The sequence below is a fragment of the Lagopus muta genome, chromosome 4, assembly GCF_023343835.1.
Source record: "Lagopus muta isolate bLagMut1 chromosome 4, bLagMut1 primary, whole genome shotgun sequence".
NCBI lineage: Eukaryota > Metazoa > Chordata > Aves > Galliformes > Phasianidae > Lagopus > Lagopus muta.
The window spans coordinates 20,201,929-20,228,494 of NC_064436.1; the positions used below are offsets into that span (position 1 = coordinate 20,201,929).

The 26,566-nt window shown below is 41.7% G+C and overlaps 1 protein-coding gene across 5 annotated transcripts in view; it reads left to right on the forward strand.

Annotated features, from left to right (window-relative positions):
• Positions 1-3,603: 3,603 nt before the first annotated feature.
• Positions 3,604-26,566, forward strand: part of ACSL1 (acyl-CoA synthetase long chain family member 1) — a 35,092-nt gene continuing 12,129 nt past the window's right edge. Inside the window, exons 1-11 of one of the 5 annotated variants that reach the window (XM_048943687.1) lie at positions 3,715-3,730; positions 4,199-4,284; positions 12,955-13,182; positions 17,856-17,970; positions 18,385-18,449; positions 19,768-19,869; positions 22,772-22,871; positions 23,027-23,205; positions 24,701-24,733; positions 24,910-24,961; positions 25,702-25,775. In XM_048943687.1, coding sequence (XP_048799644.1) covers positions 12,985-13,182; positions 17,856-17,970; positions 18,385-18,449; positions 19,768-19,869; positions 22,772-22,871; positions 23,027-23,205; positions 24,701-24,733; positions 24,910-24,961; positions 25,702-25,775 — 918 coding nt within the window. In that variant the 5' untranslated portion in view covers positions 3,715-3,730; positions 4,199-4,284; positions 12,955-12,984. Of the gene's footprint in view, positions 3,731-4,198; positions 4,341-4,637; positions 4,747-12,954; positions 13,183-17,855; positions 17,971-18,384; positions 18,450-19,767; positions 19,870-22,771; positions 22,872-23,026; positions 23,206-24,700; positions 24,734-24,909; positions 24,962-25,701; positions 25,776-26,566 lie in introns of those variants that run through there. The other 4 variants (XM_048943690.1, XM_048943688.1, XM_048943686.1 and 1 more) reach the window with 4 other exon arrangements.

A 26,566-nucleotide genomic window follows, 5' to 3' on the forward strand; every position in this document is an offset into this window, starting at 1 on the left:
TGATCAGTTTGTGCATTTCTGTAATGTGGCTTTACATGTTGTAGCTTCTCTGCTGAAGCAGGTTTTAAAAGTAAAGGATGCAACCTTTTCTCTCCTTTGTGTGATGCCTTCAACCCTCAAAGAGACATACAGGGGGAGCGGTCATTGGGAAAATATTTTATAGGAGGAAAAGTTAACAAAGGGGCACGTCTGCCTTGTTTGTATTACACTGCCATAAACGAGCAGCAGAACATCCTTATGCTTGTGGTTTCATTTGAACGGCTCAAATCTGAAAAGCTTTCTGTTGATTGTTCATATGAAGGAAGCGGTAAACTTGGGATTAGATAGCCTGGGAGTGAAAGAGGGGGGGAAATGCAGCATGTGAAGCAAATAAACCAGCTTTAGCACAGTTGAATCTGCTGCCGGTTTATATTTGGTTTTTCCAGATCTGTGTTTTTACGTCGGTACCTTATCACATGAAGAAAAAGCATTGTCATTAGCCTGACGTAAGCAAGCTGAAAGAGCTGTGGCCAGGGTGTCTGTGTTTCACTTGGCAGGGTGCCACTCTCCAAGAGCCCACTATCTACTTCCCGTTCTGGAGATTCACACTGGGCGCTGGAGGGGTCCTGTGTTCTGAGTGGGAGCCAGGCAGGGACTCTGGTAAACAAAGACAAAAACAGAAAGTGGAAGGAATAGTAGTAGGAACAGCTGGGAAATCCTTTATATGTTTGAAAGTAAAAACACAAAAATCTTGAAAGTCAACAATGCAATTACATTTTAAGAAAACATATGTTTGCAATTTCAGGTTGGTTTTCTAGTTCGGTTTCTCCTTTTTCCTCAGAATATCCTAAGTAAATTCAAGCATGCACTTATGTATATATGTATCATGTCTCTTTTCTGCTATGCTTCAGAAGTTTTACAATTTTTTTTCTCTCTGTCCTTTTATACTCTGGGACTGCTCTGGGGACATTGCTGCTTCTGCAGTCCCCCTGGACTCCTTGCTCATCCTACATCACTGAGGGACCTTCTTCCTGTGCCTCAGCAATTGCCAGTAGCATTTATAATCTGTTTCCCAAGTGTATTAAACAGTTACAAATGTAAAACGAAAATTATTTCATTTCCCACTATGGAGAGAATTAAAGAAACATAAGGGATTATGCCTGTTCTGCAGATCCAGTAGCTCATGTTCTTTAACAGCACTATATGCTAGACATCTTGAAGTGCTTATTTACAAGGAATTTCTTTAGTATTTTCTTCCCTTGATATTTTAAGCAAGTGTGAGCAGATGCAGTTACAACATGGTACAGGCCAGACAGTCTATTTGTTAAATAAATTATGCACTTGGGATGGTTCTCAAAGAGAAGAGATTCAACACAGTGGTATGCCCAAAGTGAAAATAATGCAGCTAAGTGATGTCTGTCAGATGCTTAATTTCCTTCATCCATGATAGCTAATAGATGGTACTTCAACATCAGTGTTATTGTATCAGCACTGGGGAGGCTATGGCTAGCATGTTGGGTCCAGCCTGGACTTTCCAGTGCAAGAGGGACATGGGCATCCCGGAGAGAGCCCAGTGAAGGGCCATGGATATTGGCAAAGGGATTGGAGCTTTTATCACACAGAGGGAGGCTGAGAAAGCTGGAAGGGCTTAGCTTCAAGAAGGGAAAGCTTGTGATGAGGGCACATCTTGTTGGTATGCATAAACATCTATTGTGGGGGTGGAAAGAAGATGGAGACAGACTCTTTTCAGTGCTGCTCAGTGAAAGGACAAGGGACAGTGGCACCAATAGAAATATATCAATTACAGGAGCTGTTTCCTGAGCTCCCCTCCACAAGAAAGTCCAATATTGCTATTATGGATTTTATTTCCATACAGATGCTATTTCCATGTTTTCTTTATATGTCTTTCTAAGTAATCTGGTTCTGCCTAGGTCCCTTTCTTTTCTAATCAGCAGGAAAAAGCCGATTTCAAAGAGAACTGTGGTCCCTGGATGTATAGTCGGGTGAGTGTCAAGTAGTAGCAGAGAGGTGTAGTGCATGGCACTAGTGAGATACATACTCAAATACCACTTAGCTGGTGGTTTTGCACTTTCATGTTGATGACAGGATTCACAAAAGGATACCTACACATGATAGAGAAAGGTGGACACACACATACACCTATTAGGAACCCTCTTTTCCAGTGGGAGCAAGGCAAAGTCCACTTAAGTTTCTCTGGGAGGGCTGAAAAATGTGGTTTCTGTCCTTCAGAAACCCAGATATGGGGGAGGGAAGGATGTGATAATGAAGGATTAATTTGCATAGTAGATAAAATCAGTGTGAGTTTTTGGTGGTTGGCAGATAGAAGCATTCATGAAAAAAAAAAGCAAAATGTGAATTCACCACTGCCTGAGTTTGTTTTTTTCCTGCATCACTTGATTGATGCCTTCATCCAAAACTAAGGACATGATGCAAAAATCCCTTGGCAGAGGCTGCCTCTGTCTACAGGAGCACAAAGTGCAGTGCAATAGAACAAACCACAGGAGTGCAACTGCTGTAGAGAGCTGATGGCCATGCTGTGTGTGCCCTAGGGCTTAATTCCCATGCTTTGGCCATGCTATGGCCTTCATGCCCATTGGCAGCTGGATGCGCTACTAGGTGACAAGTTTCCATTTCCTTTCAGGAGAAAGGAATCTGTTTTGCATTTGTGAGACTCTCCACAAAGTGATCCAAGTGCAGTTAAGTGGGACTGTGGGCTGATTCAGAGTTCGCTTCTTCTTTACTCACTAAGAAGTGAACACAGGCCCTGTCCTTCTGTCATACTTCCATCTCGTGGGATGTCTCCATTCTTCTGTAGTTCAGTAAAAGCTGAAGCACCGGGAAATAGGGGTTGTCTGTACATGAAATAAAAGAACATTCAATACTTTACCAAATATTATGTATGTAAAGGAATGTGTGTAGTCTTAACTTCCATCCCCCTAAAATAACCCAGGTAACCCATTAAACACCAGAGGGTAAAAATCACATCAATAGAGCGTGTACAGAACAGTGGAACTTTGAGATTTGGGTTGATGATTTACCAATCAAGTGGGCTCATGAGGCACATGGCCAAACCAGGACAGGTCTCAGCAGTTGCTGAAATAACCCCTCATTCTAGTCAACAAGCATCCAACCCACGGTCCCCTCACAAGCAATATTTAGAGTTGGGTAACATGATTCTTGTGGTCGCCAGGAGCTCACTGTCCCTTCTGAATGCTTTCTTCACAAAATATGCATCTTTTTAGCAGAGTTGCACTGGATTAAGTGTCATTTGCAGAGGTGTAAAGAAACATTTCCCTCACAAGCTGTCACCTTTTGTAAGGTACAAGGTATTTGTCAAGTATCAAGGGGTGCACCCTGTAGCATGTACACTTTCCCTCTTCTTTGCTTATGCGTCCTCTGCAGCATGTGCACGGCAGCACTTCCACCGGCCTTCCCAGGCTTCTGCACGGCTTGGGGAAGCGCAGCGCCGCTCTCCGCGTTGGGCAGAGCTGCAGGCGCGGAGCTGGGCAGGCCGTAAGGGCAGGCAGTGCTCGCCCGCGGGCGCCGGCCGGGAGGGAGGGACGGAGGGAGGGAGGAAGGCGGTCCCGTCCCTGGCGCCCGCCGGGGGGCGGTGAGGGCGATGGGCGGGCTCGCTACACGCACACGCCGCTCCCGCCTTGTTCCTCTTAAATAGGGCGGCACCAGGGAAGCTGCGCGCAGCTTTGCGTGTTGTTGCCGTCGCCGCCGGGAGGTGAGCGGAGCTCGGCGGTTCCGCCGGGGCGCGGGACGAGGAGGTCGGGGGTCCGGCTGAGGGGCGGGCGGCTGTCAGGGCCGCGGGCTGCTCGGGCGGGTGGCCGCGGCGGGGCCTGCCGGGGCCCCGGCTCGGCTCGGCTCGGCTCGGCTCGGCTCGGCTCTGCTCTGCTCTGTTACCCCCGCCTCGGGGCCGGGTCGGCGGGCTGTCACCCGGCCGGGGGGTGTCGGCAGGGCTGCTTGCCGCCCGGCTGGCGGCGGCGCGATCGGTGCCCCCGCGGAGGCAGCCTGGGAGCCGGCGCGGCGCGGGCCGGCGGGACGCGGCTCTCAGCCCGTGCCGGGAGCGCCGTGCCCTGTGCTCAGCCGCTGGCCCTCCTCTCGCCCGTCTCCAGGAGGCCGTGCTTGCAGGCTTGCTCTTGAAATAATGATTTTTTTTCTTTTTTTTTTTTTTCCTTTCTAAACACTCGAGTGCGTGTGATAATGTGGCGTGAGGCAACCTGCCTTAAAATGGAAGGCTGAGTGAGTTTGTCTTTGCAGGCCTCCTTTCCCTGTGAGGTAGGAATACAGCGCTACGGGGGTTTAACCGAATTGAACGGTGCTTTTGTTCCGAGGTGTGTACATTTCTTGTTCCTGTTGAACAGGACTGGCGGCACTTGCAGCCTTCTGTATTTCTAAAGGGCATGTGTGTGAGCCGTCTGGGGTGTTAGCAAAGCGTTTGTGGACCTAGTGACCCAGCTGAGTGCTGGTCTCCATTGGGCTGGTGTCAGAGATAAGGTGGTCAGAGCTGTGAGAGAAAACAGTGACGTTGAAAGTAACTGCTGCTGGAGCCTCATGGTGCAGTGCTTGTGCCCAGGCAAGAGTTAAACCATGTGGTGGTAGCAGCTTATTTTTACCACATTGCTTTACAGGGAACAGGGCCGTCTCCTCAGCTGGCCTGGGAGCATTTGTGTTCACCTCCGCACTTTGGAACGTGCCCTTGGACTTGAGACCTGAAGTTTCTCAGATCAAGAGATTCAGGTCAGATTTCTTGGCTCAAAGAAGCTTTGAGTGCAAGAAGACATTGCACTTAGAGGAAAAAAATCTCTTTTCTTTTATCAGTAATATCAGTACTAATAATGCAGAGAACTAAATACAGAGTTCCTCATGGAATTATACTGTTGCTGACTGATTCTTTGAGCCCCACCAATATTTAGCCTTTTTTGTATTGAAATAATAAAAGCAAAATACTAGCTGAGTGGGGTGGGCAGGGTCTAAAGCTTGTAGTTACAAGTAGCTTGTGTACCCAATTCAAGGTCTTGAGCACGTGGCCTTAGCCTATTCTGAGGGCTGCAGTGATGATACTGAATTCAAAAGGCAGCTTCTAAACTTGGTTGGTGCATTCACAACTACAAACTGGCCAGCATGAGGTTGGAAGTAGGTCATTAGTTCTTGAAGCAAGCCCTTGAGTAGCCTTTTGCTTCAAGGTCAAGTGCAAGGTTGGTATCACTGGACAGAAGTAGTTATTCAAATGGAAGGAAGGAAAGCTTTTAAAAATAGTTATCTGGGTTAGTAACTCTCCTGTTTCTTTGAGAAAAGACTCTATGGCTGACTCTCCTACTTGATCACTCTACTGCAAATTAATTATGCATTGAATTTTTGGAGGAGATGAAGGTGAGTTATATTTTCAGATTTGGGTGCATTAATTTCCAGCGAGGAGGCATTAACTCCTCCAAGAAGATGTTTTAACTGAGGTGAGCAAAGGAATGCAATAGTGCTTGTTTTGGTTTTTGTTTTGTACAGATATCTGTAATGCAGATGAGTGGGGATGGGTAGACTCAAGTAAGGTTTAAGGCATCAAATTTTTTGAATACACAACAGAAGGACAGATTCTCTCTGGGAAACACAGTGAAGGGTGTACATAGTGAGATAAATTGGAGTTCTGATAGTCTGATGTGGAGCTGGCAGCTGTGTTCTATTTCCTTACTGCGCTAAATTACAAGTGAAAACGCACAATTTCTTACCTTTTGTATAAACAGTGGTAACGCCTCAGAAATCCTCATAAATAGGAGGGGAGATGGTTTGACCACTGGAAAATGGCTTTGTGTGGGAGTTTACTATGATGCATGACTGAAGGAAGCAGTGCTGTATAGTACTGACCTTTGCAGATGGCAGTCTGAACCCTGCCTGCAGACTGGGGGCTTGCATTTCTGCAGATCCAGGCTGACTCATGAAACAAGGATACATGAGAACACAAAGGCTGCTGCAGTCCCTTGCTGCCTTCCAAGTTAGGAGTTACTTATCTGTGGAGTTAAAAATGTGATAGCAAGATACTAATTTCTGTTAGATCTGATTCTTAGTACTGATACTCTGTCCAACACTGCAAACAGTTAATATGGTTTTATAAAAATCTGAAGGGGGAAAAAAGCTTTTTTTGTTGCTGGACTTTCTTAAAGCTTCCTGTGAAAATGCAGGAAGCCCTGTGTTAAGCTGCAGAAAAGGACTTCTGGCTTTTTATATGAATTAGAGTTCTTAAAGCCAGACCTCTTAAGCTTTTTTCAGCTTGAGACTGCATGTGCCTTGTTTTGACAGCTTGTCCTCTGCACTTGGGCTGCATTAATAGATGAGTGAGGTGGAATTTTTTTTTTTTTTCAAGAGCAGGACTGATTTGCAGAAAGGAGTGCCTTATCCAGTATAAAGGGGCTGCTTGGTTTTTCATAGCTTTCTTATAGTGCTAGCATTGGGAAGTCACTCTGAACAAACTGCTTCTAGTAAGTACTTACTGATATGCCTGGCCTCAGTGTAACCACTTCTGTTTATTTTTAAACTTTCTCTGAATGTAAACATTATCTGGTGTGATGCAGCATGGCTTAAGTGTGCCTGGTCCACGTTGCCCTTTGCTATGGATGTCAGGTGGCAGATGGGTGGATAAAAACCTTTCCTGCGAAGTCTCACGTGAGCGCTTGAGGTGCACACAGGGCTTTTTCAATGGTAATGCTCCTGGGACAAGTAGCAGGAATAAGTTGGTGCAAGTGAGCTATTAATGCCCCCAGAAAGCTGCCAGTTCAGAGCAATTGCCTCTGCAGTGCAATTTTCATCTGAACTGTGTTTAGATTGAGAGAAGTGAGCACAGAGTGCTATGATACACTAGTGAGCTTGAACTTTAGGGATGCACATCTAACAGGGAGAGTAATTCAGGCATCAAAATATATTTGTAAGCCTCTTTTGCAATCACTGAAGGTGGGAAAATTGTAAGATTGCTCAGTGACCTGCTCTGAGGCTGTAAGTGCAGATCAAAGGAAACACTTAAGTTGGTCACTGTCTCAAGTTTTGGTAAAGTACTAATTTCCTTGAGACATGGTGATACTGAGTGCTGCTGATGCAAGCTGTGCCAGACGCTGAACCAGGTGATGGGAATCCACTTGGCTTCTGCACTTGAACTTTAGTGACCTTACTGCTCTGCACTCAGGTTTCCTGTTGGACAGCACTAAAGGGTGGGAATCCAGGTGTTGTTCCATTTTATTATAAGAGGATTGTAGCCAAGTGCCTGAGGACAGGGCTGTAACTTTACCCAGTGGGGGACAGAGCCTTCACACATCAGTGTCACATGTAATGCTTCTAGGTTGCAGCAGGAGTCTTCATTCCTTCAGTTACAGCTTATTAAGTGAGTGAGCAGATCCTGTGAGCAAGCACAGGGCTGAAACCAACTTGCAGGCTGCTTCCTTGCAGTCATCTGCCTTGTATCAGCCTGAGCCAGCAGTGCCAACCTAAAGCACTGTGAGATGCCTGGTGTTTGCCAGACCAGGGGGTGTGGGCAGGTTGTGAGTTGGGTGGGAGGAAATGTGGGGTGTGAATATTAGGGACCTGCTGCTTCCTCTGTGTGTGAGGGATGGTTACCTCACTAACTTCTTGGTTCTTTCCTCTTCGCTGTCGCAGAAAAGCGAATCTGATAACTAACTGCTTTAAATTGGGGGTTATAGCCCTGTAGTCTGGTTGGGTCATTGGTGTGATTCAGGGTAAGATGTGATCTAGGTATTTTTAATTGGGAAAGTGGGGAGGGAGAAGGAAGGTTGAATAGTTAGTGGAACCTTGCTACAGTTCAGTAATACGTGTGTTTGGGAAAGTCCTTTGTGGCTGAGGACAGAGTTACATGTTAAGTCACATGATGAGATGCAGCACCGCAGGATACCTCTTACTGTAGTATTTTTGTTAAAGGAGACTTCAATTGAGAAATTCCCTTTAGGTGTTAATTACCTGTGCTCCTTTCCTGTGTCTTGAGGGTGCTTGTGGTTTCCCTGCTGGTTACAGCTGGGCTCTGACACAGGTAGCTGTAAGACCTTAGTCAGTGTACTGCCTTGACTGCAGGGTGGGGAGAGAATCCTGGGAGCACTTGCAGGCAGTATTTAGAGTTGCATGCTTAAGATGTAATATTGCAACTGTTCTTGCTTTCCCCAGCTGTGCAGCTTTCTTCTAGGAACTAATGGCTATCTGGTCTTCAAGACAAAAGCCAATCTAGCTGAGAGCTGTCATCAGTACTAACCTGTGAAAGGCCTTCTTGCTAGACCATCTCCTGGTGTGACTGCACCACCAGATGAGTCTGTGGCCAGCTTGGTTTCTGACCAAGAAGGTTGTAGGAACATCTGGAGCCAATTGAACGAAATCAAATTTAGGATGATTACAAATTGTACCATGAGATTAGGATTATGCATCTATTCAGATGAGCAGATTTCTTTTGTCGGTTGCCAAAGCTATTTGTTGCACCCTCTTGTACTCTGTAAAGAAGTTAGAACGTGGTTCAACACTTGATCTCCTGAAGGATGTGTGGTGAAGAACTTCAGTGTTACAGATATGTTGGGATCTCTGTGGTGTAACCTTTAGCAATAAGAAAAGCAAGATAATACTCAGTAGCTTTGAGGCTAACTCAAAGATATATGGGAGGCTGATCACCTATTTCAGAATTTCATTGTCAAATATCTTTAGGCCATACTGATAATGGTAAGAAACTACAAATTTCTGGAGTACTTTTCCTATGAAGAAAGGGAACTGGGCTTGTTTAGCTTGGAGGAGAGAAGGCTCTGGGGAAACCTCATTGTGGCCTTGAAGAGAGTGTATAAGCAGGAGGGGGAACGACATGGGTTGACAGTGATAGGACTAGGGGGAAAGGTTTTAAACTGAGAGATTTAGGTTAGATATGAGGAGGAAGTTTTTCACACAGAGGGCAGTGACACACTGGAACAGGTTGCCCAAGGAGGTTGTGGGTGCCCCATCCAGAGGTATTCAAGGCCAGGCTGGATGTGGCTCTGGGCAGCCTGGTCTGGTGGTTGGTGACCCTGCCCACAGCAGAGGGCTGAAACTAGGTGATCTTTGAGGTGCTCTTTAACCTGGGCCATGCCTTTCTGTCTGCAAGGGGCTCTAAAAATAGTGTGGCTGCTTCTTCTCTACTGTGTGGAAAGCTTGCCTTTGTCGCAGGCCACCCCAGTGCTGGTGTGCTCTCAGTGCTAGGGTAGAGGGGAGGAGGCCATTGGCTCTTGGGGTTGTTTTCTTGTCACTAAAGAAGCTGACGGCTGCTCTCCTGTTCTTCTGTTGCACTCGAACGATGTCTGGCTATGGATGGACAATAGGCAGGCTGCTGCCCTCTGTAAATAGCCCATTGTGTGCTGTGAGTAGGAGCAGCAAAGAACGGCCGAGAGCTGCCAACTTGGGTTGTTGCCTTGAGATACTGGCTCCACTGTAAAGAATGGGCCTGGGGTACTGTGGGCTGTGCATATGCACAGAGAGCTTGCTTTGTCTGAGCTGTGCAGAACTCCAGCTGAATCATAGGATCTGTTTGGAGGGATGCTTTCAGGGCTCTGTTTGGGGAGCTGCTATTGCTGGAGGTGACAGGTAATTACCTCTGACATGGTTAATCCTCCCTGTTATTAAAACCACTTTCATGTATCTGGTATTGTCTCCTAACTAAAACCAAACTAGCCAAGCTCTACTGGTTGCATCGAGGAAAAATTGTGTATGTTGTCCCTTCTATTCCATCTTTCTGCTGCATGTAGCAACTTGAGGATCATGGGCTGGTACTTCTCATCCTGTCTTTACTTCTTTGTCACACTTCCAGCTGTGATGCCATCACTATGGACTGTCTTCCATCAGGACCTGGTTTCACAGTCCATTATCTGTAGTCCAGACCCTATCTGGATAAGAGACAAATGCAGTATTTGCATTTGTAGTAAAGAACGCTGTTTGTCAATATATCTTGTTGACCTTGTGTATACAACTCTGCCTCCGTGTTAGGTGTCCCACAGCCAAAAAGTTCAAAGTGCTTTTCTCCAAGAGGATGACCTATGCTGATTTTGCAGCTGAAGTTAATAGCTTACTGTTCATTCTGTTAGTCTTCAAATGGTTGAGGTGAAACATGGAAGGAAGGCATGAAGTTCAGAAATGTGGAGATCCATAGGTGACAATTAGGAGCGCCCAGCCATGGGTGTGCTTCATAATTGGGAGAGTGTCTTGTAGATTAGTGCTGGAAGGTAGAAGTAACAGACTGGATTATATAGTGTTGCTAGCCTCTTTTGCTTGTCTTGAATAATCAAACATAGCTGGGCCCTTTCTTTTCAAGAAGGATTGAAAGCCAGATCATGCTTCACTGAAAATAACACTTGTATGTAGATATGGCTTTAAGCTGCTGCTTCTGGTCATGGGGAAGACCTCAGATGTTGGATGTGATTGGGACATGAGCCCAGTAGTTACAAAGAAGGGCATTGAAACCTGATGTCTTTTTTGAGGGGTGTATTCAGTTGCATTTGTTTGGAGTGTATTCTCCCTTTTGCATCTGCCTTTGCATCAAATACAGAAAACAAGAGTTGGTGTAACCTAGCAGGTAGCATTAAAGCTAGGAATTGCTTAGTCTGGCTGAAAACTTCCTAATCTTGTCTTTTTGTGCTGATGAAGCAGGTGTAATAGTTTCCTTTGAGATAAACATAAGCAGTAAAATACATTACGTAACTGGGATTCTGATATAGCTGCTCCAGAATATTGTATGCTGTAAATTGCTCTGCAAACAACTGATCATGGAAATTGAAAGTAGTGATGCTTTTTCTTTCTTCAGTCCTAACTCATGCCAGCTTCTTGGCTGCATTGGGACTTCTATGTGAATGAAATGAGCATGTTCACTTCTATTCCTGGTAGCTATAATGATGCAACAGCCTTTGGAAAGAATAATTCTCAGACTATGCTGCATCCCTGAGTTATGCAATATATATTCAGGACACATGACTAATGCACGGGGGAAGCAAGTATCAGTTTTTAAGACAGAGGTGTTTGTAGTGAGGCTTGAGGAGGAAAGAGTGAAGCTTGCCCTTCCATTGTAGCCCTATTTTTTTTTTTTTATTTGATAGCATGATGTCTAATAGGATATCCAATATTAACTTGCAGGCTAAGCCTTTCCATGTTGGAAAGTCTTTTCTTATTTTTCATCTATGTGTATTTCACACTTCAGAGAGAAGTTCTGTATCTGTGATGCAGATATTTGAGTGATCTCATGCATAAAAAGCTGTGGTGCAGTAATCCTAATTATCGAGTCAGTAATCGATTACTTTCTCTATGCTAAGGGAAGATGGAGGGATTTTTTTCAATATACTGTTCTTCTTTACCTTCCATTACTACAGCTTGCTGTGTTGCAGTGGGCTGTACCCAAAGGCTGTGTGCCACAGAGCAGATGATGGAAAGGTAACTTCTCTAGTGATGCTATGCAGTGTGCCTCGTAGTGCAGTCAGACACAAAGGTGAGGAGGAGAGGAGAACAATGACTGCTAGCCTGGGAGTGCTGGATCTGGGACCTGCCCAGAGATGGCATTGATCCCATCTTAACATTGCTCCTATCCATGACCTGATTTCAGAGTGTCCTGCTAATGTTGTGAAACTGTGGGCCCTTTGAACTGTTTTATGGCTTCTTTTTTGCTGCCTGTAGCAAATCTGAGTCCAAATACTGGTTAGCCTTTATGGACAAGATGACTCCTCCTCTGCTGCCTAGTTGACTAACTGATGACGGCAATGAAAACTTCATAGTTTTTTGATAGTTGATTATAAATTTGAGATTTTTTTCTATAGAAATGAGAAATCTTGACCTGTTATAGTTGGTTAGAAAAAGGAATATGCTTTTAATTCTGGCCTCCTGCATTCTCGCCCTGCAGCAAAGTATTGTTTCACAGCACTCCTGAACTATTCAAGCACATTTGATGTTCTGTGGGCTCTTTGCTCAGCCGAAATGAACCAAACAAAAGCATCTCTCTTCTTGAAGAAGCAAGTGGGATACAGGACAAGGCAACTCTGCGGTCTGCTCTGTCCTGGTGTAGCAGGTGATGGCAGCCACTGGTGTGGGTTGTCGTCTGCCCGCTGCTCACCTCTAACCTAGTGGGCAGGAGCTGGTGGTGGCATGTGACAGACGTCCCTGGAGACCTTGGCTGTGGAGGAGGGCACCAGCTGAGCTGGCAGCAGTGCTTTTTTCCATTGCTGGTTCTTGCTGCGGAATATCCATGTCAGGCATGGGCTGGGAGTTGCCTCTCCTCAGCTCTCTGTATGGACGTGACGAGCAAAACGTGCTTCCTGTGCTTGTTGATGCTGCTGCTTTTTGCACACAGCTTTGTTCTGCTTTGTGGCCAATGATAAACTGCTGGTGTGACGCTGAGAGAAATGGGAAGCTGGCCAGCACAGTGCAGCCATAGGGAGATGCCTTCCATGAGCTCTTTGCAGAGCTTTCTGCGTGTGACCAAAGGGAGACTGGAAAAGGAGAGGTTATTTGACAGAACTTCAGAGATAGAGGATCCTTCTCCCCCTACTGTAGGGTTAGGGTGCGCTCTGTTGGCTGGTGCAGGAAAGCTAGCAGCCCTGCCTCCCTCCCTGGAGTCCTGTTTGACGCTTACTCTAAAAGCAGCCTTGTAGCACAGCATACTCAGCCAGTATGGTAAATATTTACCATTTGTGAAATGCTGCCCTTCAAAAAAAAAAAAAGCAAATATTTTGTTAACATGTGGTGTCTTTCAAATGATCTTAAAACTCAAATTGCCTTCTGTCAGTCTCACCTGATATTTCTGAACCAAAAATTGCTTGTTTACATAACTCCGTTACAGAATTCTAAAGGTGCTTAGTGGCAGATCAAAATCGTTTTGACAGGGAGAAACTAGTAGGACTAAGTATATGTTGCTCTGCTACAGCAGTGTATCAAAACAACCTCAAATCTGTGCAGCTTTTCTCGTGTCAACAGGTTCCAGCATTGGGACAACTGCACTGAGCTATGATGCAAGCACACGACTTGTTTAGGCATATGCGGATTCCTGAACTTGTGGATGTCAGGCAGTATGTGCGCACCCTTCCCACAAATACCCTGGTGGGTTTTGGTGCTTTTGCAGCCCTCACAACCTACTGGTACGCAACAAGACCAAAAGCACTGAAGCCACCGTGTGACTTAGCAATGCAGTCTGTGGAAGTAGAGGTAAGTGTCATCTGATGTGGGAGAAACTCATGTATGTTAAAACTGACACGGCGTTGTTCTCACTAAAGTGTGTGTTGATGTGATGACCTATTACATTAACTGTTGGGGTCAGATTATGTATGCTGGGGTATACTGACTGGACTAATACTCTTCTGTTACAATATCTAGCTTATAATAGCTGTCAGATGAGACTTTATATTAGGTTACAAGCATCAAGAGGGTACTAACTGTCCTGAAATGATCTGTGGAAAGGTATGAGTCCTGCCAAGACATCCCAGCCATAGAGTAAGCTGGAATTAAAGCAATCATGTAATAATCTCTAGGTATGCTAGCTTAGTTTTGTATTCTGATTTCAGAGGCGCAGTGTTGCAGTTAGGTGGTGTTTAGTGTTGAAATCTGATATTGAAACAGCCTGATTGTTGGTCAGAAGCCCGTATAGGCAATTGATGATGTGGTTAGTTTTGTGTGCAGCTGTTGTATCAATTTCCCTGTGTGGTTTTTCCTTTTTTGAAAGGAGGGAGATAGCGTTGGATGTTGAGATCTTCAAGTGAGATGCTTACCTTATGTAGGAATACAAGGATGACAGGTTGTTTGCATTTCTTGCATTCTTCAGAAACACCAGCTGTGGAGTTTTCTTGTATATGCTTGCAACTGAGGTGTCCCATTACAGCAGATTCTGTGTCAGAGGTAGTTTACGTGACCTCTTTTTAAGCTTAAGAGTAGCTATGATTGTAAAGTGATGTAAACAAATGTGGCAGCAGTTTAAATTTTATGCTATGTAAGCTTTCATGGGTTTTAGCAAAACAGACTCCTGTCATAGCCTCAAAATAGGCATTTCTTTCTCTCTGGTGTTTGATACTGAAATTTAACAATGAAGCATTAGCTGGTCCCTCCATCCAGAAGGTTTTTTAGTAGCTGTTTATTTCTTAACCTTTTTTCCATATGGTATAGTGTTAAGCTAATGCATAGCTCTCATTACTATAGTGAAAACATAGTAAGTAATGATCTGCTGTTAGAATTGCACAAAGGGGAGGCAAAAACATGATCTGATGAGATAGCTACAAAAAGCTCTTTGAGGAGCACGTGTATGTAAGGATCCAGAAAGTAGAACTCACTTCTGATGACTCTTCCTAATCTGGATAGCAGCCATTTAAACATTATGGGGAATAGCCTTATGGAACAGCGTGTTTTAGTGGCTGCAGTAGACTAGTAGTGAAAGCTCTCTGGCTGTGGAATGCCTTACCACTCAGTGGAGATCGCATTGGTAGCAGACTGGGAGCTTAGCATTTTAGGAAGATAGTGGAACAGCAGCTCTAAACTGACTCTAAAACCACAGACAAATATTTATGCTTGAGACTAGCCTGCAGGAGCAGCTTGCTACCTCTACCTCTTCAAGCAAAATTGCTAGTCATTGCTAAAATCTATGATAAAAATTGTTGTTCTTTACTATGTGACCTCATTAAAATAATTTGCAATTTTATCTATATTGTGCTAATTAACGTGCTCTTTGATCAGAGCAAGGTAGGTAGAGCAGCATTACTTGCAAAAAATGCATCAATAAAAAGACTCATGAGCATTAAATGGAAAACAGCTGAAGGCGTTAGCATGTTTTGGGGATAGAGAGCCCAAACTTCAATATGTCGATGTAACCAAAATCTGTCTTGTTTAGTTTGACAGTTCAGATAAAATCCTTTGCAATATAATGCTGTATGCTGTACCAAACTAATCACATGAGAATGCATTTTGATGTGAGTTTAGCTGTTATAAATACTGAATGTAATGCAGTGCTTAGGATTCGCTTTCTCACTGTTTGTTTAAAATTTCACTTTATACATTTATAAGAGAATAGAGTACATAAAGATGCATTTTTTTTCCTGTGGAAGTGACAATACAAAACACTGCTTTCAAAATATCCCTCAACATTGTGTTGCTTAATCAGAAAATGTGCTGAAAGATCTGCAGTCAGCTATGTGCTTCAAAAAATGGGGCAAACACTATTCTCTTCTAATTTTTAATATCAAATCTACCTGTTCATTACTGGTTAAAATTTTTTGAATTAGAATTCTTATATGTACATTATTTTCTTCATTTCTGATGAGGTTAAGTGCAGTCAGTGACTGGTACAGTGTTTCTATATGTTCTGATGATGAAACTTCTCGCTCTCCTAAGAAGCTAAAAGCATCCTATTTATTGCTGTTCCAGGTCACTTCCAGCTTCTGAAAAGCCTTGATTTAGTAGGTCAGCATCCAGTAACCTGTTCTAATTGACCCTGAGCCAGCGCAGTGGTTGTATGCTCAGTTGAATGAGTACAGAGTTACTGAAAGTATCTGCTTTCTTCTTGACTAATGTCCATTAAAATACATGGAGTGCAGTCCTTGAAGTATACTTGATACAATTCCACTTCACTGACATAAAACCTGCTTTCAAAGCTCCCAACTTGATCTTTTTTTGAGAAGAACCTCTTCAGAGATAAGTAAAAGTTTCTCAGGGTTCACTTGAACCTGTCATCTGTAGAAGGGAAGGAAAGATTGAGTAATTTTGCAATTTTTTTTTTTTTTAGGACCTGTGCTCAGGCAGAGGTGCTTCTTAGAAAAGCTTGCTGTGAGCAAGCCCTTGCCTAATAGTTGCACAAATATTCTGGATAGGAATCTCTAGACCAAAACTAGACCAATGCTATAATACTGCTTAATAACTGACTTCAAGCTGGCAGCATGAGCTGTATTCTAAGTAATCTTCAAAAATGCAGTGAAATACACCTTTATCTACTGAAGAATGTCATTAAACTCTCACACTCTTGTTGTCTCATGAGAAACTGCATTCTCCAGTGGAAACTGGATTTCCAACAACCTTAGAATTAATTTCACTTTCCTTTGGGAGGAGGAATCAAGTAAGCAGGACCTTATGTTGGTTGTGCTTCCCTTTTTTGGTAAAATTTGGAACTGATGGTTTGTTTCAATAGTAGTCTGTTATAATTTCTCTAATGTTCCTTTTTAAAAGAACAGTGCAGTCAGTCCTGAATTCAGGCAGTGTGCTGTTTGATAAAGGCCCTGTGAAAACTGCTTTTGTAGTTCTAAGTAATAGGATGTATGAGCTAAACAGTACTGGCTCTGATTAGAAGAAAACACTTCTTGTCTGTTGCTGCAGAATGGCTTAGGGTGTGGTATTTTGCCTGATGTGTGAATTGTAGAGCCTCAAATGTGATGCTAATGCATTACACCATAGATGCAGTGACATCTACAGTGAGACTGTGATTATGAACTTTGTGTCATGATCTTCCTTTGGCTAACAGAAGAGGTGTTGAAACTGGGAAATATAGAAGCTGACCTTGGTTATCCATGGTCTGTGTAACATTTGAAATAAAACAAGCAGTCATGCATATTTTTTTTTTTTCTGGACAGAGATGTGTTTAAGTGATTGGTTCATTTCCTACAGAGTAGGCACTGGTGTGAGGGCAAGTGTGCTCTTGAATTTCTGATGTATGAGTGTTTAGAGGTAAGCCAGTCATTAATTTGTTCTGGGCCACGTTCACTGTATGTTTCTGCTTACAGTCAAAGGAGTGGCAAGAGCTGCATTACACATAGCTTTTCTAAAACAAGTTAGACTTGTTTTTGTGTTTAAAATGTTTTTGTCTCTGGTGAACTGCTACTATGCTCGCTCCTTTCCAGGTATGTGTATGATATGACACACCTATGTCCCTGCAGATAAAGCATGTCTTTCTACTTGCTCTCTCTTGTAGAGTACTTTGAAAACAAAAAATAAATCTTTAGCCTAGAAGTGTCAATGACTGCACATGACTAGCCTTTTGACATCATCCATGATATCACAACACAAGCATAGATTTAGGTAGTCCAAGACCTCTTAATCAACTCCTGACTCTTTCACAGCAACCACTTATAAAGAGGATTTTTAGTGATGTGTACTTGAAACTGTTTAACCAACTGTACTTCCTTTTAAGAATCTGCTTGTCTGTCCTCTGAGCTGGTCTGCTTAGTACTTGCATAACTGCAATTGGTATAAAATGAGCTTATTTAATCTGCCGCTATCAAATGGACTATGTTGAAATTATTCAGTTTTTTTTTTTTACTACAATTGACAGTATATGCAAGTGCTCATCTGTTGAAAAATAGTGGTATTATCATAAATGCCTGTAGTTAGGTCAGGAAACAACTTTTTCTGGACTCAGTTTTTATCTGGTACAAAGTATTTTACTTATGAGACCACTCATTTTGAAGTCACGCTGATTGTGCCTAAAATATTTAGATTTTGAAAGCTCAATTGGAGCATGGTTGGTTTCTAATAGTAATTGGAAAGCTACTAGTTGGAGATTAGGATCTCAGTGGTAACATAGCTAGAATGTTCCAATTGAGATTAGAGTAAAATATCCCTAAAGAAAAGTCCTGTCAAGAGAAAGCAGTGTTTTGTGGTACTTAAACTTGTTCTGTGCTCTTATGTAGATGAAGATCAATTTTTTTTTGCCCGACACATTTGTGGTAATGTAGGGAGAAATCTAATGTATCTCAGTGATGTCCAGGGAAGCCTTGTAAATCTCTCTCTTGAAGAGTTTACTAGGGCTCATAACAAAATTTTTTAAATGGATGAGAAGTTTCTATTTCCTTCAGAACGTCATGTTAATCTGTGCTGGAGAATCTAACTTTTCTCTTTGGTTTTCATAGGGTGAAGAGAATGCTCGAAGGTCCTCTCTCCTCAACAGTGATGAGTTGATAACTTGCTACTATGATGATGTGAGAACAGTCTATGATATGTTCCAAAGGGGGCTACATGTATCCAGTAAGTTGAATTCAAAATGCATTTTATCAGCAACGTTAAGAGCTAAAGGTCTGAGCTCTTGAAATGCAGTTGAGATTGGAGAGGGGAGAGTGATGTCTACCTAGTAGCGAGATGAATACATAGAGTGTGAGCTATCTAGAAGGCAAATCCAATTATGACCTTCTGAAAAACAGGGGTGCTTGAATAAAGCCTTGTTACCAATGTATCCTTCTCTGGCTTCCTTCTCTGCTTGTTCTCAACCTCCAAAAATAAAAATAATAATAATAAAAAAAAACAAAACAACGCTGTCTTCAGAAGGTATTTGCAAAGAATTCACAGGATGTCAGCTTAATGCTGGTGAATGTGTAATTAGTGTAGTGGCAAGACAAAGGCAGGGATTGCATTTTGTGTAACTTTTTTAATTGCTGTTTTTAGATAATGGTCCATGTCTGGGGGTTAGAAAACCAAACCAGCCATATGAGTGGATCTCCTATAAACAGGTAAGTAGTCTTTTTCACTTAGTTCTCGAACTGCTTTTCTTTGCTGGGGCTATTGGTGCAACATGCAGTTGCAATATAAAGTCTTAATTATGTATGGGTGTTCTTAAATTGGTATCAAAACATTGTGGAAAGATTTTTAGTTCCTAATAGAGTATCTTAAGAGAATAGCCTCAAAAATAAATATGAGGGGAAGCACACCACCTCCTGCACTTAATTTATTCAGTGCTTTATTCCTGAATTGAATGTTTTTGTCTTATCTTTGCAGCTTAGTGTCTTGCTGCTGAATTGCTTAGAATTTGGATGCTGCCTCTAAAGGGTTGTGGCTTTAAAATGGTATTCAGGGATGCAGACTGGTACTAGTTTTACAGTAGAAAGAGCCCTACTTACAAATGTTACCTGTGCTTCCTGGCTGCCTGTCTCTGTAGTGCTGAAGGACACATTATAGAGTGTTAATAAATGTACTTCTACCTATAAGCACACTGCTGCTTTGTCATCGCTAAAAATGTCTTTAAGAATATATCTTCATGCTAAACTTGAACAACTCTGCACTTTCAGGCTGTTTCTGACTTAGTAAGCTGATGTCTTTAAAATTTGCATAAGCTTTATGTAGTGCATACTGCTAGGGTCACTTGAAGACCCTAGGATCACTTAAAGACCTTTAGTAGATAGCAGAGGTGACTTCCTGGTGACTTTTGCTGGGCATCTCTTTGGTACAACCTCATCAGCAAAGCATTTCTGATTGAGGCAAGTGACTAATGTGGATTCAGGTAATATGTTGTGTGGAGGGAGGAATTAGAGAACTGCCTTCCCAAAAACTTTGTTTATAGATTTAACTGGATTTTGCCTTTTCATTTTCTTGCTTCTTGAAGGGTGAAATGATGTTCTTGTAGGCAATTGAGTTCAGTGTTTTTCTGAAGAATGAAGCAGAAAGATAGCTTGTTTGGTGTTGTTGCAGACAGCAGTATAAAGCTGCATTATTGCATTTCTAGCCTTTCCTGCACATATGAGTATGGAATCAAAACTTTTTACTTAACAAATGAAAGTGCAGCTGGATTAAGCATCTCTTCTGCTTCATATTGGATGTAAGTGTAGTGTCTATGTTCAGTTTATAGTAATGTTACTTCAATCTTTGGTTTCCTCAAAATTAGAGAACATCTAAAATACTCTAGAAAGCCACTGTCTACTTCACATCAGTTATTGTCCTTCTTGTTAGACTTAAGGCAAAAATAGTTCATGGGTATTGTTGGATCTTGTCTCAACTTTTCATTTGGCTTCTCTTCATTTTTTTTTTTTTTTTTTTTTTTTTTTCCCCCCCCAGGTTTCAGACAGAGCAGAGTATGTGGGCTCTGCATTACTTCACCGAGGCTTCAAACCATCTTGCAGCCATTACATAGGCGTCTTTGCACAAAACAGACCTGAGGTAATTGATGTTTCTGTTAGTGATCTAGCTGTTATTTGAAATGGCCCACCATTTTAGTCTATTAATTATTGGCAGTGTACTGAGCTTCTGTACTAAGGGTGCTCTTGGAGTTGGGGCTAAAGGCTGAGCCGTTATTGTAGACCCATAGATGTAGCATCTTTAACTAAGAATTGAAATGGATAACTGACACAATTGTTAGTTATATTCTTTTATGGACTTGGAGTTGTATGCAGAAGACCAGAAATCATTAGGAAATCCAAATGAACTTAACTCTCTACTTCTCCCCTCAGTTGCTAGAGAAGATGTTTAATAGGAAGTCAGTACAGCACTTATTTGATTTAATGTTTATCACAATTTGCTTTCTCTTAAAATGGCATTGTAGTACTAAGTAACTGAAAGAGGTTGGAAGTCACAAGGTGTTTAGTCCTTTAATGATGAAAAGTTTGTGCAAAGTTCTGTCATCTTCATCTTTGTTTTCTGTGGAGGAGGTCCTGAACATCAAGATTTTGGATTAGAAAACTAAGAAAGGTAAAAATAGAGAACTCTTTGAAAGTCAAGGGGATGGACTAGAAGTAGTATAACTAAAGATCATTTAGCAAAGCCAAATCTCACAAGCCTGAGACAACTAAGGGGATGTTTAGATTGATTTATTAGTATCTATCATAGTAATGTGGCAGTGATTCTAGATTGCTGTTATTAAAAATAGTATGAACTGATGCATGTTTGTTGATTCTTAAAACTTACTGATTGAACTGGTAAGGCTGCATTTCTGTAACCTGTGTTTGTGATTAATAGTGAGCTGGTACTTGCTGTGGTAGGCCACTTAAACCAAATCTGTATCAAGATGGGAGGATGGTTGATAAATTTTTGTCTAAAATGTTGACTCTTTCCAATGAATACCAGTAGCTGGATTGAGTTACTTAGGGCCACCTATAATATTGCCATTCAAACAGTTATACACCACTTTAGATCCCTTCTGACTTTTTTTTCAGTTTGTCACTAAGCCATCCCTTCTGGCACTTAAAGCAAAACCCCCCAGAACAAACAAAAACCATGATGACAAGTGATGTTGGACCTTCTTCTCAACTTCTTCTCTTAACTCCCACTACAAAAAACCAAACCTGTAGCTTTATACAGACAAATAAATGCTTTTTCTGGATCTTAAATCTGGTACTTTACATGCATTTTCCTGCTGGAATACTGGTTCTAATAGCTTCAGGCGTTCTTCAATAATAAACAACTGGGTTGTCTCCAACTAGGAATCTTATAGCTTATAGCATTAAGTGGAAGTTTTTCTTTTAGGAAAAAAGTGTGGAGGAGAGCCAGATGTTAGTGTCACACTAGACTTTAGGTGCAAGGAGAGACTACTACTTTTCCACGACTATGACTTTTGACCTGAAAGATAAGTTCTCTGGTTGTTTGGTCAGTGGACTTTCTGAAGGAGAGCATGATGGTGTGGTCTGCTTAAATATCACGAAAGCCAAATGTACTTGAGTTGCATTGCTCTGGCAGACTTTGAGTTGGATCAGAAGTGAGCTGGAAAGAACTGTTGAAAGCAAGTTTTAATTCTGGGACTTTCCCTACTGAAAACTACTGAACAAGTTTTGTGACGTTCCAAATAGAATCAGTAGTCCAGGTTACGTAAAGATTTTTGTCAGTGATTCATACTTTTCAGTTCCAGGAATGACTGCTGGGAAAATCCCCTGGAGTTGGGAGTTGAAATCCTAGCGTGTTACCTCCTGAAATATCACTAGAAAAATAAATCTGGATTATTAAAATCTACTTTCATTTTGAGTAACTGGACAACAGAATCTTTTCTGCAAGCAAGGAAATAGTGTTATAGATTGAGAAGACAGCTCAGATAAATGTGCAGTTTCCCTTAAGAGAAGATCACATCCCTATCAGGAAAGAAGTTGAAACTTCTAGCCTGTTATCTCTGTTCTGTACTATCTGCTTAGGGTTTGAGAGAGAGCTGAAGTGTTGAGGTTTAATAGTTCTATTTAAGTATGGTTTTAACTTCAGGAGCTAAAAAGGAAGCAAGATGTCATGGTGGTCCAGAAAATAGGATGTTGGTTGTTGTCTTGACAGTCACAGCATGCACAAATGGTTGGAGGCTATAATGGGAAGCTTTAAGTGTGTGTGGCTTCCAAAGTCTGTTACTGTAGTAGACATATCTACTAAAATTGAAACTGCTGTACAGCTGCCCCCTCTGGTTACATCTATTACAAAATCAACATCTATGATAGAATCATATAATGGCTTAGGTTGGAAGGAACATTAAATATCCATGCCCCAGCTGTGGAAGATGGGGTTGCACCCCGTCAGATCAAGGCTGAAAGCCTTGAATGTCCCTAGGGATGGGGCACATAGATGCTGTCTAGGAAGAAAAATGTTCAATAGACCCCATTATGGCTGGTGTAGATGTGCCTGATTAATCTTTAATGCAGATATAAGACATACCAGTAAGTTAGCTGAAATTGTACTAATTTTATCAGATATTCTGTTATCTGTAATATATTGCATTTCTGGTCCTCAAATGAGATGCAGGTAATGTACAGATGAGAACATACTGTGTGTGTAGGAACTTAGAAGTCCTTTATTGATTCATAAATGATAATATAAAGTTTTGAAGGCTTCAGTGGCTTCCTTGAGAACCTGCAGATAGGAAACAGTATAGTATTCCTAATCACTTTCCAGCTGTTAGTAGGTAAATTAAAGAATTAATGTGTTAACTGTTCTTTTAAGACTACTTAAAATTGCTCTTAAGGTCAGTTGAGTTTTTTTAGTGGGAGCTTGTCCAAATGAACTTTTTCCTAACAGCATAATTATCATAATGCCACTATGTCTTTCTTAAAAGTTGAGGTAAACACAGTGACTTACATCTTTTTTTTTTTTTTTGCAGTGGGTTATCATTGAACAGAGTTGCTATACGTACTCCATGGTGGTGGTGCCACTCTATGATACACTGGGAACTGAAGCGATTACTTACATTGTGAACAAAGGTAGGGCATTTCTGATAGCTCAGCAAGTGAACGTATGCTGGAGCTGACTCAGAACAGATCTGTAGTTGCCTTCAGAGGTCTCTTCCATTACGGACTTCTGTAGTATGGATCTAGTCTGAACTTGTCATGTTGATAATGTTGTTCTCCTTCATCAGCTGACTTATCACTGGTTTTCTGCGACACACCTGAAAAGGCTAAACTTCTGCTAACTGCTGTAGAAAAGGGGGAAACTCCAATCCTCAGCACCATTGTGATCATGGAGCCTTTTGGCACAGATCTTGTGGAACGTGGCAAGAAGTGTGGGGTAGAAATCTTCAGCATGAGGGAAATAGAGGTAAGCGTTCTCAATCTACTGCTTCAATCTCCCATTTACTTGTGAAAGAATAAGAGTGTCTGCTTAACAGATATCAGGACTGAGCAGAGTATGTAGACTTAATTTCAAGCAAGAGACAGTTATAAGGAAAATAACGTACTAGTGTTATTTCACAGTACTCAAAGAGTCAAAGCATATATGCAAGATGATGGAAGAATATGTCCACGTGTAACTCAGATCTGAACATAAAGCCTTGCATGCATGGGTGGCGGAACTTGATGATCTCTAGAGGTCCCTTCCAACCTCTGCAATTCCATGTGATTCTGTGATTAAGACTTAACTGTATGCTATGACTAATACTCAAAGAGTACTAATTTCAAAGAATTTGTATAGGCTCTTGTAATGTAGTGGAGAAAAGAGGCATCGTCTCCAGTAGGGAGAATGTAAATGTTTCCTCAAGCAGGAGAATGGTAGCTCCAGTTTTAGTATAGGAGGATACTTCCCACTGAATCATCTAGCTACAGAAAAAACCTAGCAGTAAATACTTAATCTAGATGCTTAAGTAACTACTTCCAACTTAACATGCTAAGATCTTTTCCTAGATCTGTTATAAGAACACTTGATGGTTGGGGTTAATGTAGTAATAGGTATAAAAATGTGTAGAAATCTCAGTCGTGTATCAAAAGTAAATAATGGGGCTCACTCAGGCTGTAGGGAAGTATTGAGCTGTCGGTGGTGCTTGAAATGCAGATGCTGTTTTGAGTAGACAGCTATGTTGTAGTGGCAGTTTTTTTTTTTAATAATGGCACTGTTTCAAAAAGGCAAGCTTACAGTTCAACTGTTTCCAGATGCTCTTTTTTCCTTAAACTTTGATGCATGTGAGTAATTTAGGAATCTAAAAATTACCCATGCGCAAGGAAGGCTAGGGCTAATAAAGGAATGCATAATAATACTCTTGTGGATTTGGAATGTAAAGGCAGTCGCCAAGTTAATACATTTGCACACTGAGGGCAAAACTGTATTTAACAAGAGGTCAACTTGAAATTTACTTAAGCCCTTAAATATTAGTGTAAAAGGACTGTAACTCATCAATTCCCCTTCCTGGGGAAACCTCAGTCTTTCTCATCACAAGGAGCGATGAAACCTGCAAGGTGCTTACTGAGGTGAATACTGCTTCACTTGTTCAGTGACACACATCTTCTGCATGAGGTGCTGGATTTTGTCATGGCACTGCTCAGCCTTGAGCTTCTTTCATGAATGGCTGCTGGCTTACTAGCTAGAAGGGGGTAGGGTGAATTCTATGAATTCTAGTTATTGTTGTATTTGTAGAACACTAACTCTGCTATATCCTTTACAGCCTTTGTTCTGCTTCTGTAAGTTTTGTTTTTTTTTTTTTTAAAGCCTTAACAGGCAGTCTAATGATAGAATGTTACGGTAGTTAGTAATGTAAGTTACCAAATTTGGTCTTGTAAATTTAAAGCTCATCACTTGTGTCTCCCTTCTTTCCATACTGTAGGAACTGGGAAAAGCACACAGACAAAAACCTATGGTAAGTTAATTTAAAAATTGAATCTGAAGTTAGGGTGACTATGCTAGTTTAGTCTGTGTAATGCTGTCTCCTGTAGCTCAAAAGTAACTCCATTTCAATATGTATTTCAAAATTTTATGCAAGTCTCCTTTTTTCCAGCAATCTTAACCATAGTAATATTTTCTTAATTCTCATAGCCTCCAAAGCCAGAAGATCTAGCAGTCATCTGCTTCACCAGTGGAACAACAGGTATACCTAATTACACTCTGCATGATTGATTAGCTCAGGGAGCCCTCCTACTTTGTTTTCCAAGACTTTCCTCTGCTGCTGCTGCAACCTTTTATTTTTTGGGCAAGTAGCAGCTGGGGATATTTTATTATAAGGCTTCCTTCAGTTTTTCCTGATGATTGGTACAGAGTTGCAATATTGTCAGACAGGAATCTAACACTTCTAGGTTTGGAAATAGGTACTGAAGCTGTATTACTGTTAGACTCTGACTCTGACTTAATTGTGTTTTTTAGTAGCAGGAATTATGTAGCTTATGTGCATTGTGCTCCCCCCCAGTGAAGAACTGAAATGGAAAGCCAGATGTTTAGATAACTCACAAATGTGAAGAATATGACAATATCCAACACCAGTAGGGAGTGAAAAGGAAGAATACAATGGTATTAGTTACACTTCTGTAGCAGATTTAAGAGCAGAATTGTCTGAGATCTTAATAGCTGCCTCCACAGAAATTTTGAAAAGCTGATCTAAGAAACTTATCTGTTTCTAGAGGATTTGCTCTCTTTATGAAATTGAGTACTTACATGTGAACTTAATACTTCAGTTGGTAATAGTTCTCTTACTAACACATTAGTTAGCTCTGTCTTTCTTTAATGCCCGGGATGGAACTGATTGAAATGCTATTAGCTTGATTTTACCTCTGCTTGGTAACTTAAAGGATCTGACAAATTCACTGTTATATACTGATGTGCTTTTTCTTTTAGGAAACCCCAAGGGAGCTATGATCACTCATAAAAACATAATCAGCAATTCTTCAGCTTTTCTGAAAACTACAGAGGTAAACTGCAAAGCTAACATTATGGCTTTGTTTGCATGGAGGGGAGCAACACTAAAATTTCAAAAGCTTCAGTCATAATGTAGTAAGATTGAATTGAAAGTGTGACTTGTCAACACTTAGTCTATGCTGGTTCAGAAGTCAATGTTTACCTAAGGCCTCTTTCTTTTACTTCATAGGGTATGTGAGAAGCTGCATAATGTAATTCATGTTAAACCTAATGGGTGTTCTTGACTTCTCTAAATCTATAAGACTTTAATAGATTTTGTTGCATGGATCTTAGTTTTTTCTTCAGTAAGCTCCTCCTTGGTTTCTTAAGCATGTAACTTCTTGTGGATCAGGAATAGCAACTGAGTATTGCTCTTGAATTAATGCAGGTCTGCTAGTTTTTTGGGGGGATGTTCATCCCTTCCCCAACCCTACTGAGCTGATACTATGTTAGTAACTATTGGTCCAGCACAGCTGGAGAACTTGCAACTTTGCTTCTAGTGTGTAGATGTGGCAGAAGTTGGGCCATAGGGTAGCTCTTGGACTATTCTCTTGAATGTTTATTTTGTCAGTATAGAAAAAGTCTAGAATAGTGTAACTGCACTACTGCCAGAGCCCATTTTGCTTAGTTAAAAGTGGGCTGGTGTCTTCAGCTGTAGTTGCTGGCATGTTGTTACATGCTGTTGTCTTCATGGGGAAACTATGGGCAGAGGACTGTATTTAGACCCCCCCCCAGTGGCAAAGTCCTCTACTTAAGATGTTGTAGGCCAGGAGCGTGTGGGGGAAAAGCAGATCTCTCATGCAGA